Genomic DNA, 15,031 nt, shown 5'->3' on the forward strand with positions numbered 1-15,031 from the left:
GCATATACGCTGCAACACCACCCTAAATCTGAAACTTTTTGTGGCTCCTTATAGAAACACAATTAACAAGTTCACGCCTTTCTCTCAGTATTTTTCCACCAGCATGTAGTACTAAAAATTAGGTCCACTGTTACTTCTGAAGCCATACTGTTCCTTTTCAAGCTGAGGTTACACCATCATTCCCAGTCTTCGCTCTATGATCTCCTCTAGAATTTTGTCTATAATTAGTGGGCTTCTTAAACAGAGGACTTATAACATCCTTGCTACACTCTGTCACATCATCTAGTCTTCCTTTCGTAATGCACTGTCTTGTGCGGCCACTGTAGGCCCTGGACGCTCGTTGTATTTATCGTGCCCACGTTCATTTCATCTGCACTGGGAGATTTTCCTTTAGGCATGGATTTTAAGACTGTCTCTGTTTCTGCCCAGGTGATTAGAGGCTCCTCATGGTAAGTCTGAATATGTGATTCTATGTTATATTAATGACATCCACCACCAACATCAATACGAAGTCAAGATATTTGTGGTCTAACATTCAATTTCAGTCAGTATATTAGTGTTTTAATATTTCAACATATTTATGAAAATCAAATTTCAATATACCCTCAGAAATATGTTTCTTTCTTTGTTTATTATTAAGTTAGAGGAACTCCAACAACATAGTATCTTTTCTCTCTCTTGATGCATGTCAGCTCAGTGCTGCATGTCACATTGTATGACGGACTGTCCAAAATGAATGAAGTTTCACCATTGTTTTCCCACATGGACACTTCATTGCCCCCCTTAAAAATAAATAAATAAAAACCATGGCATCATGAACTATACACTTTGAACTACTTTTCCAACATAGTTGCCACTGACACTGAGGCATCTGTTGTAGCGTGCAAACAGTATGAAGAAAACATTGTGGTAAAACTTGTTACCCTGCAGTGCAAGGAATTGTCACACACCCTGCTCCACCTTAGCCTCGGTTTGCACCTGACATCTCGAGAGTGTGGCTTCCAAAGCAGGGAACAAACGATTGGAGCTGTAGGCTGGGTGATACAATCTTTCCCACCCAAAGCGACGAATCTGATCCTGTGAGAGTCTCACCGTCCAATCCTGTGAGAGTCTCACCGTCCACGGTTTTGTATTGTTGTCCAGAGTACAACACCTTCACTCGAGAGTCCTGATCTCTTTCGTCGAATGCCGGACCCGAGTTTGGCAGGTTATCGTAGTGGTATGCCGCACTGGTGGTCCCTCGCTGGAGAAAATCAGGAGAACCACACTTTTTGTGCCCAGAACACAGTGGCCATAACCTTTCCCTAGGAGGGTGACACTGAATTTTTCCCTCACTGGCGAACTGGGATGCTTCTACATCGTTGAGCTGGCCTTGGACTCTGGTGTTAACTGGTGCACCTATGTCTCATCACTTGTGCTGATTCTGAACAGAAAATCATTTCCCTCTCACTTGTACCACACGGAGTGATAAATGCCGATTCCAGTTCTTGCACTCTTGTGATCGGGGGTCAGGTTCCTCAGCACCCATCTCGCAGACACTTTTTGGTAATCCAACACATTGCGGTGCACGGGTTGGGCCAGAGCACTCCATAATCAGTGTGGACGCCGTGTCTGACACTGTTATGCATCTGTCCACTGACACAGTGTCCTGTACTCTAGCAATGTTGTTTTCATTTGTGGATGTACACGGACGCCACTTACAACTTCATCTTCTATACTTTGCCTTCCTTTTCTGAAAATGTAGCACCAGGGACCAACTGTCTAATGAGACATGAGCTCTTCACCATACACAAGCTGCAGGCATTTACGGATGATAGACATACCATTCCTGCGTGCTCTTTCATATCAGATGATAGCAAACACTTCCACTGGTGACCACACAGTCCGCGATCGTGATGTGTAATCAAATAACCCCAGGCACGTCACTCTGCTGCTGCTCTCTCTTCTTTGGAACTCTGTGCTTGCATCATTCCTCCTCTGCTGATTCCCCTTCCCTGTCGAACAGGTGTCCGCAGCTCGCGGTGTTGCAGTAGCATTCTCACTTCCCGCGCACAGAACCCCGGGTTCGATTCCCGGCGGGGTCAGGGATTTTTCCTGCCTCGAGATGACTGGGTGTTGTCTTCACCATCATCATTCATCCCCATTACAGTCGGAGGAAGGCAATGGTAAACCACCTCCACTAGGACCTTGCCTAGTACGGCGGGGGTCTCCTGCATCGTCCCCTACGCTCCTCGGAGTATGAGACTTCATCATCATCATCACCATCATCATCATCGTTGAACTGGAAAAAGGTGTGGATTTGCATGCCTTTTGTTTGCGTCACCTGATTCACCCTCTTCTCTTTCAAAAACCATGATGAAAGTTACTTTCAAAATGTCCCTCCTGTTAAACCCGACGGACAGCAACTGCAAGAAGACGTGAGTCGCAATGTCAAGAGCCTCAACATGCTTGATTAAAGAATGATAAAATAATTGCATTTTTTTTTGTAAATAAACAGTAACTCAATTAAAGAAAATAATCAGTTTTGTTTGACTGTCATAGCACATGCACTACAGTGAAAAAAATAAAGGCATACCTTTTAATATCGTGTCAGATCTGTCACAGTGTAGAAACCTGATGTAGGATGGATTCAACGAGTCACTCAAAGTCCACTGCAGAAATATTGAGCCACGCTGCCTTTACAGCTGCCCATAATTGCAAAAGTGTTGCTGGCGCAGGATTTTGTGCATGAACAGACATCTCAATTACGTCCCATAAATACTCAGTGGGATTCATGTCGGGCGAACTGGGTGGCCAAATCATTTGCTCAAATTGTCCCGAATGTTCTTCAATCCAATCACAAACAGTTGTGGCCTGGTGTTATTGTGCAATGTCATCCATAAAAACTTATTGTTGTTTAGGAACATGAAGTACATGGATGGGTGGAAGTGGTCTCCAAGTGGCCGAATATAACTACACTACTGGCCATTAAAATTGCTACACCACAAAGATGACTTGCTACAGACACGAAATTTAACCGACAGGAAGATGATGCTGTGATATGCAAATGATTAGCTTTTCAGAGCATTCACACAAGGTTGACGCCGGTGGCGACACCTACAACGTGCTGACATGAGGAAAGCTTCCAACCGATTTCTCATACACAAACAGCAGTTGACCAGCGTTTCCTGGTGAAATGTTGTTGTGATGCCTCATGTAAGGAGGAGAAACGCATACCATCACGTTTCTGACTTTGATAAAGGTCGGATTGTAGCCTATCGCGATTGCGGTTTATCGTATCGTGACATTGCTGCTCGCGTTGGTCGACATCTAATGACTGTTAGCAGAATATGGAATCGGTGGGTTCAGGAGAGTAATACGGAACGCCGTGCTGGATCCCAACGGCCTCGTATCAGTAGCAGTCGAGATGACAGGCATCTTATCTGCAAGGCTGTAATGGATCGTGCAGCCACATCTCGATCCCTGAGTCAACAGATGGGGACGTTTGCAAGACAACAACCAGCTGCACGAACAGTTAGATCACTTTTGCAGCAGCATTGACTATCAGCTCGGAGACCGTGGCTGCGGTTACCCTTGACACTGCATCACAGACAGGAGCACCTGTGATGGTGTACTCAATGACAAACCTGGGTGCATGAATGGCAAAACGTCATTTTTTCGGATGAATCCAGGTTCTGTTTACAGCATCATCATGGTCGCATCTGCGTTTGGCGACATCGCGGTGAGCACACACTGGAAGCATGTATTAGTCATCACCATACTGGCGCATCACCCAGCGTGATGGTATGGGGTTCCATTGGTTACGTATCTTGGTCACCTCTTGTTCGCATTGACGGCACTTTGAACTGTGGACGTTACATCAGATGTGTTACAACCTGTGGCTCTACCCTTTATTCGATTCCTGCGAAACCCTACATTTCAGCAGGATAATGCAGGACCGCATGTTGCAGGTCCTGTACAGGCCTTTCTGGATACAGAAAATGTTCGACTGCTGCCCTGGCCAGCACATTCTCCAGATCTCTCACCAACTGAAAACGTCTGGTCAATGGTGGCCGAGCAACTGGCTCATCACAATATGCCAGTCACTACTCTTGATGAACTGTGGTATCGTGTTGAAGCTGCATGGGCAGCTGTACCTGTACACGCCATCCAAGCTCTGTTTGACTCAATGCCCAGGTGTATCAAGGCCGTTATTAAGGCCAGAGTTGGTTATTCTGGGAACTGATTTCTCAGGACCTATGCACCCAAGCTGCGTGAAGATGTAATCACATGTCAGTTCTAGTACAATATATTTGTCCAATGAATACCTGTTTATCATCTGCATTTCTTCTTGGTGTAGCAATTTTAATGGCCAGTAGTGTATGTAAAGTATATAATTGGTTCAGTTGGACCAAGGAACCAGTCCATTCCATGTAAACACAGCCCACACTATTACAGAGCCACCATCAGCTCACACAGCGCGTTGTTGACAACTTTTGTCCACACTCTAGCCCTAGCATCAGCTCTTACCAACTGAAATCTCAAATCATATCACCAGGGTACAGTATCCTCATTTCACCAGGGTACAGTATCCAGTCAACTAGCATCTAACCGATAAGGTCACGAGCTGAGGAGAGGTATTGCAGGCGATGCTGTGCTGTTGGCAAGCGTACTTGTGCCAATTATCTGCTGCCATAACTCGTTAACACCGAATTTTGGCAGACTGTTCTAACAGATACGTTACTATTACATCCAACATTAATTTCTGTGGTTATTTCAAGCAGTGTTGCTTCTCTGAAAACACTACACAAACTCTGCTGCTCTCAGTCAGTAAGTGGAGGCCGTAGGCCACTGCGTTGTCCCCTCGTGAGAGGTTATGCATGAAATTTAGTATTCTCCACACACTCTTGACACTGTGGATTGTAGAATATTGACTTCCCTATCTGTTTCTCAAATGGAATGGCCCATGTGTCTAGCTCAAACTACCATTCCGTGTTCAAAGTCTGTTAATTCTCATATCGCAGCCATAATCATATCAGATGATGATGTCGGTTTGTGGGGCGCTCGACATTGAGGTCATCAGTGCCTGTACAAGTTCCCAATCTTGACAGTTCCAATCTCGCCATTTCCCGAATAATGATGAGATGATGAGGACAACACAAAAACCCTGTCCCCGGGTGGAAAAAATCCCCGACACGGCTGAAAATTGAACCCGGGACTCCGTGATCTAGAGGTGGCAACACTAGCCACTATACCATGAGCTGTGGACATAACCATGTCAGAAACCTTTTCACATGAGTCACCTGAGTACAAATGACAGCTCCTCCGATGCAGTGTTCTTTTATATCCCATATATGCAATACTACTGCCATGTGCATATTGGTATTCCAAAACTTTTGTCATCCCAGTGCAGTTCACTCCAATAAAGAAAGGCAGCCATCATCACAGAGACTGTTTTGAATACCACAATGTGTTACTAGGCATGGTCCTGTTGGAGCCCGTATACAGTTGTCTTCCTCTGAATTTACTTACCCAACCAATTAATGTGGGCTCTGAACCACAGTACAGTGACAGTTAAAAGCCCTAATACTGACTAGATATTGAAGTCCTAGCGCATCTACATTGAGCCACCAATGTAATGTGCATTCAATTAGTGCTAGACAATGCACAACAGCCAATGTATACTGATACGTAAAAACAATATGACCAACAGCATAATATCTTGTTGATCCATCTTTGAAACACAAGCAGCAATTATGCCCAGATTTGACAAGTCCTCATTAGGTTTCAGGAGGTACATGACACCAGATGCCTATGCATAGGTCAGGGAATTCCTGTAAACTACAGGCCATAAATCTGTCACCACAGTGCTGGCACCCAAAACTGTCCCAGATATATGAGGTTTGACTGAAAAATAATGGCAATTTTTGTTTTTCATAAAGACTCCTTATTTATTCACCAACATCAACTTTGTTCCTTTCAACGTAATCCCCCCCTCAGCTATAATACAGTTGTGCCAGTGCTTTTTCCAATCTTGGAAGCATCTCTGGAACTCATTTTTCATAATGATGTTCAGCTCCTTCAGTTATTCGGTTTTTATCTCACCAATCTTGGCAAAATGACATCGTTTCACCATTCTCTTCAGGCTCGGGAATAGAAGGAAGTCACAGGGGGCCATGTCTAGTGAATACGGGTGGCTGAGGAAATATAACGGTTTTGTATTTAGCCAAAAAATCGTGAACAATTATTGAGGTGTGAGCAGGAGTATTATCATGATGCAATTTCAATGAGTGGTTTTGCTGCAGTTCTGGTAATTTTCTTCAGACTGCTCCATGCAAACGGCGATTAACCTCTGGGAAGTATTTCTTATTGACATACAACCATTAGGCAGGAACTCATGACAAGCCATCCCTTATTAAATGAAGAAAACAGTGAGTAGAACTTTCACATGTGATTTAAAATTTGAAACTTTTTCAGTCTTGGCTCTTCGGGCAGTTTCTATTGGGACAATTGTGCCTCAGTTATGATATCCCATGTTTCGTCACCTGTTGTAACATTCTCTAGAAGTTCTGGATCACTGTTGACTTTATTCAGCAATTTCTGAACAATGTCCACATGATGTCCTTTTAGTTTGAAATTCAACAATTTTGGAACAAGTTTTGCTGTTATACATTTCATGCCCAAAACATTGCTTAGTATGAGCCAAAGGATATGCCAACATTATCAGCAACCTCCATGATGGTGATTCATGGTTTTTGCAGAATTATCATCAGTAATTGATGTGCTAGGGTTTTTTGGGCGATAGCCATCTTCAACGACTTCTCAGCCCTCTTTGAAATGTTTATACCACTCATAAATGCTTGTGTTATTCATTATAGATTCACAAAAAGCTACAGTCAACATTTCAGATGCGATGCTGTACTGTATTCCATTTTTCGAGCAAAATTTAATGCAAATTCTTTGATCCATTTTTTGAAAACAAAAAACTGGCTGAGCACTTGAAAACACATGTAATCTTCTCAACTGTCAACAATAAACTAAATATTCAAAACAGCTGAAAATGCAGACGTACATCACGAAGATGTGTACAAAGAAAGGAAAAAAAAAAAAATATGTTTGAAATTCAGATGTATAAAGCACGCAAAATTAAAAAAAATTCCTATTACTTATTGATCATACCTTGTATTCTGTTTTGTACCTGATACATCAACATCAGTTCACTATCATTCTTCTCAAACCACTGTAGCATTATTCTGGCCTTGTGACACAGGCAGTTATCATGCTTGAAGAAGCCTCATCATCGAGTAAGACATCAAGTGTAAATGACACAGGTAGTCTGCAATAATATTCACATAGTCGATGATGTCACGGTGTCTTCAATTATTACCACAGTTCCCACAGAAACTGAGACTAACGTCTCGCACAGCATAATACTGCTAGCATTGGCCCATGCCAGAGGTGCAGAGCAGGTTCCGAGTAGCTGTTCGCTCACCTCGGATGGCAGTGTATCGGGATGCAACCACTAGTCTTGTGTAACAAGAAATGCAGTTGATCTGACTGAGTGATACCTTTCCACTGATCCACCATCCAACCTTGATGATCCCTTGCCAACTGCAGTCATAAATGGTGATGTCACAGGGTCAACTTGGGAAAACAGAGGGATCATCTGCAGAAAGACCCCACTCTCAATAATGTGTGCTGAATGGTGCAATCCGAAACAATCGTGCCAGCATCAGCTCTGTACTCTGTTGCCAGATAAGCCATAGATCACTGCCTACCCTGCTCTACAGGATAGGTGGGTCTCCCAACTCGGCATTCTGTGATGAGGTGTGGATGTCTGACACTGTGTTGCCTACTCGTGGCTTCACCATTCTCGAACTACTTTTTGTAGATGCTCACACAGTGGTACACAAATATCCAACCAGCTTTCCAATCTCCCAGATGTTAGCTTCCAGGCACAGCACTATAATAATCTGCTTTAGGACAAACTCACGTATGGCACTGAATTGTCCCATTTGTTACTGGAATGATTCCCATTCTTCTTTGATCCACTCATACACTTTTTGTACCTGAAATGCCACTAGGTGGAATTTAATATCACACTGGGCAGTGGTCGTAAATGTGGTTCGAAAGGAGGGGAGGTGTGGTGGGCCGAGAGGGGTGGTGGTCTGGGAGGGGACATGGGTCAGGAGGCGATGTCTATGGGGAGGGGAAGAGGATAGGGTGGAGAGGTTGGTGGAGAGAAGTTGTGAGAGGTGGCGGGCAGGGAGGGACGATGGCAGGGAGGGGAAGTGGAGAGGAGTGAAAATGTCAGGAAGGGGAGGGGACGGGAGGTGGAGCTCGGGGGAGGGGGCGTGGTGGGGAGAGAAAGTAGAGGGAGAGGAGATCATCACAGATAGCGTTTATGGATGGAGGGGAGGTGGGCGGGTGGGTTGGTTAATGGGGAGGGGTTGGTGTGTGGGGAGAGGTGGTGAGCAGGGAGTGTTTGGTGGTTCGAGGGGGGTTGGTGTGTGGGGAGAGGTGGTAGGTAGTGATGGATGGGGGGCAGGGAGGAGTTGGTTCTGGGGAAGAATGGTGGCCAAGGGTGGATGGTGTGTGGGGATGTGACACTGGTGGGAGAAGATGGATGGGGTGGGAGGTAAACTGGGCAGGTTGGTGGAGGAGGCAAGAAGGTGCAGGGACAGAGGGAAGTGGAGGGGCAGAGGGAGGTGGAGGGGCAGAGGGAAGTGGAGGGGCAGAGGGAAGTGGAGGGGCAGAGGGAAGTGGAGGGGCAGAGGGAAGTGGAGGGGCAGAGGAAGTGGGAGGGGGATAGGTGGGGAAGGGAAAGAGGAGGGGCAGGGGAAGTGGAGGGGCAGAGGAAGTGGAGGGCCAGGGAAAGTGGAGGGCCAGGGAAAGAGGAGGGGCAGAGGAAGAGGAGGGGCAGGGGAAGTGGAGGGGCAGAGGAAGAGGAGGGGCAGGGGAAGTAGAGGGGCAGAGGAAGAGGAGGGGCAGGGGAAGTAGAGGGGCAGAGGAAGAGGAGGGGCAGAGGAGGAGGAGGGGCAGAGGAAGAGGAGGGGCAGGGGAAGTGGAGGGGCAGAGGAAGTGGAGGGGCAGGGAAGTGGAGGGGCAGAGGAAGTGGAGGGGCAGAGGAAGTGGAGGGGCAGAGGAAGTGGAGGGGCAGAGGAAGTGGAGGAGCAGAGGAAGTGGAGGAGCAGAGGAAGTGGAGGGGCAGAGGAAGTGGAGGGGCAGAGGAAGTGGAGGGGCAGAGGAAGTGGAGGGGCAGAGGAAGTGGAGGGGCAGAGGAAGTGGAGGAGCAGAGGAAGTGGAGGGGCAGAGGAAGTGGAGGGGCAGAGGAAGTGGAGGGGCAGAGGAAGTGGAGGGGCAGAGGAAGTGGAGGAGCAGAGGAAGTGGAGGGCCAGGGGAAGAGGAGGGTTAGGGGAAGAGGACTGGCAGAGAAGATGGAAGGGCAGAGGAGCTGGAGAAGAGAAGGTGTTATGGATGAAATGGAGAGGTGAGGCAGAGGAGAATGGAAGATATGGAAGGAGATGGTGAAACAAAGAAATAAAGATGGTGAGGGATATGATTGAGGGGGAGACCACAATTTGGTGACACAAGTTGTTTTATCAACTCCTTTCTTGAACGAAACTTTCACTCTACACTGAAGTGTGCACTGATGGTAAAACTCGCTGGCAGATTAAAACTGTGTGTCAGACCGAGACTCAAACACGGGACCTTTGTCTTTTACGTGCAAGTGCTCTATCGACTGAGCTACCCAAGCACGACTCACGAGCCGTCCTTACAGCTTTACTTCGACCAGCGCCTAGACTCCTACCTTCCAAACCTCACAGAATCTCTCCTGTGAAACTTGCAAGACCAGCATACCTGGAAGAAAGAATACTGCAGAGACATGGCTTTGCCACAGCCTAGGGGTGTTTCATTCTTGGGTAGCTCAGTCAGTAGAGCACTTGCCCGCAAAAGGCAAAACATCTCGAGTTCAAGTCTCGATCCGGCACGAAGTTTTAATCTGCCAGGAGGTTTCAACTCCTTTCTTCAAATTAACATACGATTAACTGAACTAAAAGTGATATTTTTAAATATTCCTCACCTTTCTACCGATGTTAAGTTTTGGAGGACTGGCAACTGCTTCACTTCTGCAACATGAATTATTCAGCAATTCAGTGTCATCATTATACTGCATTTACTTTTGTTCCTAGTATCATAAACAAACATAAAAAATAACATCTAATATCTTAACAGAACATTTTTGGTAGAATACAAACAATAGTATGAGAAAAGCTTGTCCACTCTTTTTGTACAGAACATTCTGAGCAATAGATTGACTCATTAATCAAGGTGACATACATTACAATAGGATGAATAAGATAGATGAGTGCTATAGGGGCAATTGAAAACACTATACACTGCTGTGTATAGCAGACTATACTTTCAAGACTATTTAGTGCAGTTCTTAATGCTAGTCTATCCTGTGGAAGTTGCTTCATCCATGCATTACTACTGCAACACATGTATATTTGGGCCTGCTTACTGCATTCAAGTTTTTGTTTTTTGTTTCCCTCTACAATTTTAACACCCCCATAGTTCCCTGAATTACCAAATTAACTTATTATGTACACTGAAGGTGGGACACATCATTTAAGCGGAAAAGAATGGAAAGGGAAGGAACTGATGATATAAGCCGCATCGGGGCTTTCTGCAGAATCGGCGGTGATGAGTGAAAATCTCCTGCTTGCTAGTCGGTTACATTAACCACTGCACCATTCGGACACAGTGTTTATCACAAATGCACAGACTATCTCGGCATACTCCCCGGCTGACCCATATTCCCAGTTAGTGCCACCTATCCGTAATCCCTCTCCGTGTCCTCCATGCTCACTACTTTGGATTCCTGTTGGAGATCAAATGATATTATGCGTCCACACTCAAGATTGTGGATTCACTGCCCATTGAGACAAATCAATTATATGAACGTGTGGTGACTATTCTTTCGGACATACTCAAAAAAACAGACACCACACAAAATCCGCACCTGTGACACATATTATGTAAATTTACATAACATGTATCACAGCCATGGGCTTTGCATGACGCCTGTTCTTTTGGACACATCAGAAGGAACCGACATGATGCATTCATACAATCATGTCATACAAATTAACTTTGCTGCCATGCCTCAGAATGTGGCCCACTGACCCATCCTTGCTTTTGGTAAAAATGCACCATGGACCTCTTTCATCACCAATTCAATTCAGTGCTCTTCTACATGTCTAACTGTTAGCATTCTGCTGTAACACCACATGTGTAACTTCAATTCTCTTCTGATCCCAACAGTTTAGTGTCCAAGTTTCACTTCCATATCAGGCTATACTCCATATAAACACCTTAAGGAAAGCATTCTTAACATTAAAATTTATGTTCCTTGTTAATACATCTCTCTTTTTCAGAGAAACTTTTCTTGCTGTCACTACTCTGGTAATTTTGTGCCCTCTGCACTATGGCAACTCTCAGTCATTTTCTTGCGCAAATAGCAAAACTCATCTTCTACATTTCAGCATTGCATTTCTTAATCTAACTGTCCCACTGTCACCTAACTTAATTAGACTACACTCTATTATCCTAGTTTCACCTTTATGTAATCTCTTTTCATAACACTATCCTTTTTCATAACACTATGCATTCTGTTCAACTAATCTTCCACCCCTTGACAGAATAATATTGTCAGTAATCCTTTATGTTTCTATTTCTTCTGTGTTAACATCACCTCCATTTCAAAATCTCTCTTTGGCTCTCTTCATTGCTAGCTCTGTGTCAAACTGAACAAGCTGCACCACCTATCTGTACCAAATCCATAGCAGCCTCTACGTACCTTTCCGGAAAGATTTGCCAAGCAGCCAGTACTCACAAAGTCACAAAAAATGTTGCACCATCATTTTTTAAACGTCTGTAAAGCTACTGCAACAACACATCAATGGCTAGACAAAAAAACTATAAAGGATTCTTAATCTCTGTAGGTTAATATAAAATTTGCTTCCTGCAGGTCTAACTGAACAGTTTGTTACATATTAAATGACAGTCTAAAAGCCTGGTGATACTTACCTCGTAGCCTTCGAGCAATTAGTCTCACTGTTAGGAACTGCACTCTTAGAAATCATGCTGTTAGGAACTGAATATTTTCCCAGAGAGAGTGTGCTGGTATGTCTGACTGGAGTTTCATCACGTATCACCTCTCCGTCCTTCACAGAATACCTCTTCAAATTTATTATTAAGTACCTAAAATATGATAGGAAGAAACATTAGATATTAATCGTGTGCAGATACAAGCAAGCTCAAGCACTAGATACAGACCTTATGTAAGAAAGCAGGAAGGAAAATTAGGATTCATCGTCCCATTAGCACCGAGCTCATTAGAAATGGTGCACGAGCTCAAAGTTGGGCAAGATAGGAAAGGAAATCCACGGTGTCCTTTTTAAAGGTACCATCCTGACACTTGCCTTGTGAGGTTTAAGGAAACTTTGGAGAACCTAAATCTGGACGATGGACAGGGATTTGAACTGACATTTTACTGACAGAATTCGGTGTCCTACTACTGCGTAACCTTATTTGGCGACCATTTGCAAGTTGCCTATGAAATCGTAGAGTGGAGCAATGAATGAGAATTATCGTGGATTTAAACATGTAATTCCGTCTAACCTTGACCTTTGTTTCACAGATACTGTAAGTTTAATGACCGTTCAATTGCATTTGAGGTGTGACACATCATTTAAGGGGAAATTATAGGTCACACCCATGCTCTTGTAGATGAGGAAAGGTGATGACATTAAATCATCATTTTATTTTAGAACTGAGGCGGCAATAACCCATTGTGCAGGAAAAGGCACGCTGTTATGTGCACATGTTGTCAGTTTCACGGGCGCAGCGTTTTGGTTCTAGTAAAGTGATCAGAAGATCAAAACAAATTGCAAAACAATTAAGAAAAAATTTTGTGAAAACTGGCAACAGAACCTAAATAATGAAAAGTATGAGGTCGTCCACATGAGTACTAAAAGGAATCCATGACACTTCAGCTCCACAATACATTAGTAAGATGTAAAGGTTTTAAATTCAAGTAAATACCTAGAAAATACAATTACAAACAAAATAAATTGGAAAGAACACACAGATAATGTTGTGGTGGAGACAAGCCAAAGACTGCATTTTATTGGCAGAACACTTAGAAGATGCAACAGAACCGCTAATGAGACTGTAAGCACTACGCTTGTCTGTCCTCTTTTGGAGCACTGCTGCACTGTGTGGGATTCTTACCAGATAGGATTAACAGAGTAAATTGAGAAGGCTCAAAGAAGAGTGGCATGTTTTGTATTATCATGAAATAGGGGAGAGAGTGTCACGGACATGCTGTAGGATTTGGGGTGGACATAATTAAAACAAAGGCACTTTTTGATACGGTGGAATCCTCTCATGAAATTTCAATCACCAACTTTCTCCTCCAAATACAAAAATATTTCATTAATGCTGGCCCACATAGGGAGAAAAGTTCATCAAAATAAAAGAAATCAGAGCTGCTGTTTGAGATTGGAATAATACAAGATTTATCACGAAGGTGGTTCAATGAACCTTCTGCCAGGCACTTAAGTGTGATTTATGGTGTACCATGATGATGCAGATCTAGAAGTAGAATGTAGTTAAAATTTGGGTGTAGGGATGAAGGTGAGGCATTTGGATAGGAGTGAAACTTCTGCAGTTGGAGGATTTTGGTGGACAGGTTAACAACAGTGCTGTGGAATTGTTTCAGCTTTGGATTTAGTGGAGCATTGGTAGGGAGTATACCACTGCCCAGTGAACCTATGCAATATCCTTGACCGTCCCTACTCCACCCCTGCTCCCAACCGCTTGCCTTATGTTTCGTATCCCTGCAACAGACCTAGATGCGAGACCTGTCCCACCTATCCTCCCACCACCACCTAATCCAGTCTGGTCACAAGAATCACCTATCCCATCAAAGGCATGACAACTTGTGAAAGCAGTCACACGTTTTACAAACTAAGCTGCAGCCACTGTACTGCATTCTACTTGAGCACGACAGCTGCTAAGCTGTCTGTCTGCACGATTGGCCACCGACACACAGGCCGACAGACAACTGGAGCACTCAGTTATGCTGCCCAACATAACATTCTTCAATGACAGCTTCACAGCCTGTGCTGTCTAGTTCCTTTCTGCCAACGTCAGCTTTTCTCAACTGTGTAGGTGGGAAGTCTCCCTGCAGTATATCCTACACTTCCATAACCCCCTGGCCTCATTCTCTATTAGTCCCTGTCCTTCGCCCACCTATTCCCTTCCCTGTTCCCACTTGTAATGGTACTCGAATTACGCAACCATTATGGCACCTCAACTCAACCTCTCGATACCAGCAATATTCTACTGTGTTTCTGTAGAAGTAGTTAACATATTTCTGAGACAACATTCAGATTTGATTTCATTTGCGATACATGGGTATGTTTATATTGCAATGATATTATTCTTATGTGTATTCTTTCTTTTGTCACTATGATCTTTGACATACTTGTAACTCTGATTTTTGGGCGCGTAAGCGATTATTAGTTAGATGCTAGAGTCGTACCTTGAAAAAGTCAAGTCTTGGACGTCATGTTGGAAAGACGCATATTGTAGTCAGCTTATAAAATGTGAACTTTAACAGTGACTGTGAGGAAGATGTTTTCAAGTATGTTTTGTATTGTGAAGTGATGTTTTGTGTGTTATGTGCCATTGCAACAAAAGTAATAAAAAAAAGTGTAACTTAAATTCGGAGTGCTGATTATTTTTTTACATTTCCATTGTGCTAACTTTGAAAGGTTTAATCTTCAAGAATGGTTTGTGAAGCGCATCTACAAAACTTTTGAATATAGCAGAATAAAACCTAGGCCTCTTTGCATCTGAGCTTGGAATCACCACCACCTAGATTTTCGATGATTGAGCCATAATTTTACAATGAGACCAGCGTGGGAAACACGAAAAGATGAGTGCCTAGTTTATTCATTATTACATGAAATGACTTTAT

At 43.9% G+C, this 15,031-nt stretch overlaps 1 protein-coding gene across 1 annotated transcript in view; it reads right to left on the reverse strand.

The window, feature by feature from the left end:
- LOC126428177 (ubiquitin carboxyl-terminal hydrolase 29-like) overlaps positions 1–15,031 on the reverse strand; it is a 415,671-nt gene that overhangs the window by 36,958 nt on the left and 363,682 nt on the right. The window contains exons 9-10 of the mRNA XM_050090091.1: positions 12,073–12,246; positions 10,064–10,109 (exon numbers count right to left, since the gene is read on the reverse strand). Of these exons, the coding sequence (XP_049946048.1) occupies positions 10,064–10,109; positions 12,073–12,246 (220 nt within the window). The remainder of the gene's footprint in view (positions 1–10,063; positions 10,110–12,072; positions 12,247–15,031) is intronic.

Source organism: Schistocerca serialis, chromosome 12 (genome assembly GCF_023864345.2).
Source record: "Schistocerca serialis cubense isolate TAMUIC-IGC-003099 chromosome 12, iqSchSeri2.2, whole genome shotgun sequence".
Classification (NCBI taxonomy): Eukaryota; Metazoa; Arthropoda; class Insecta; order Orthoptera; family Acrididae; genus Schistocerca; species Schistocerca serialis.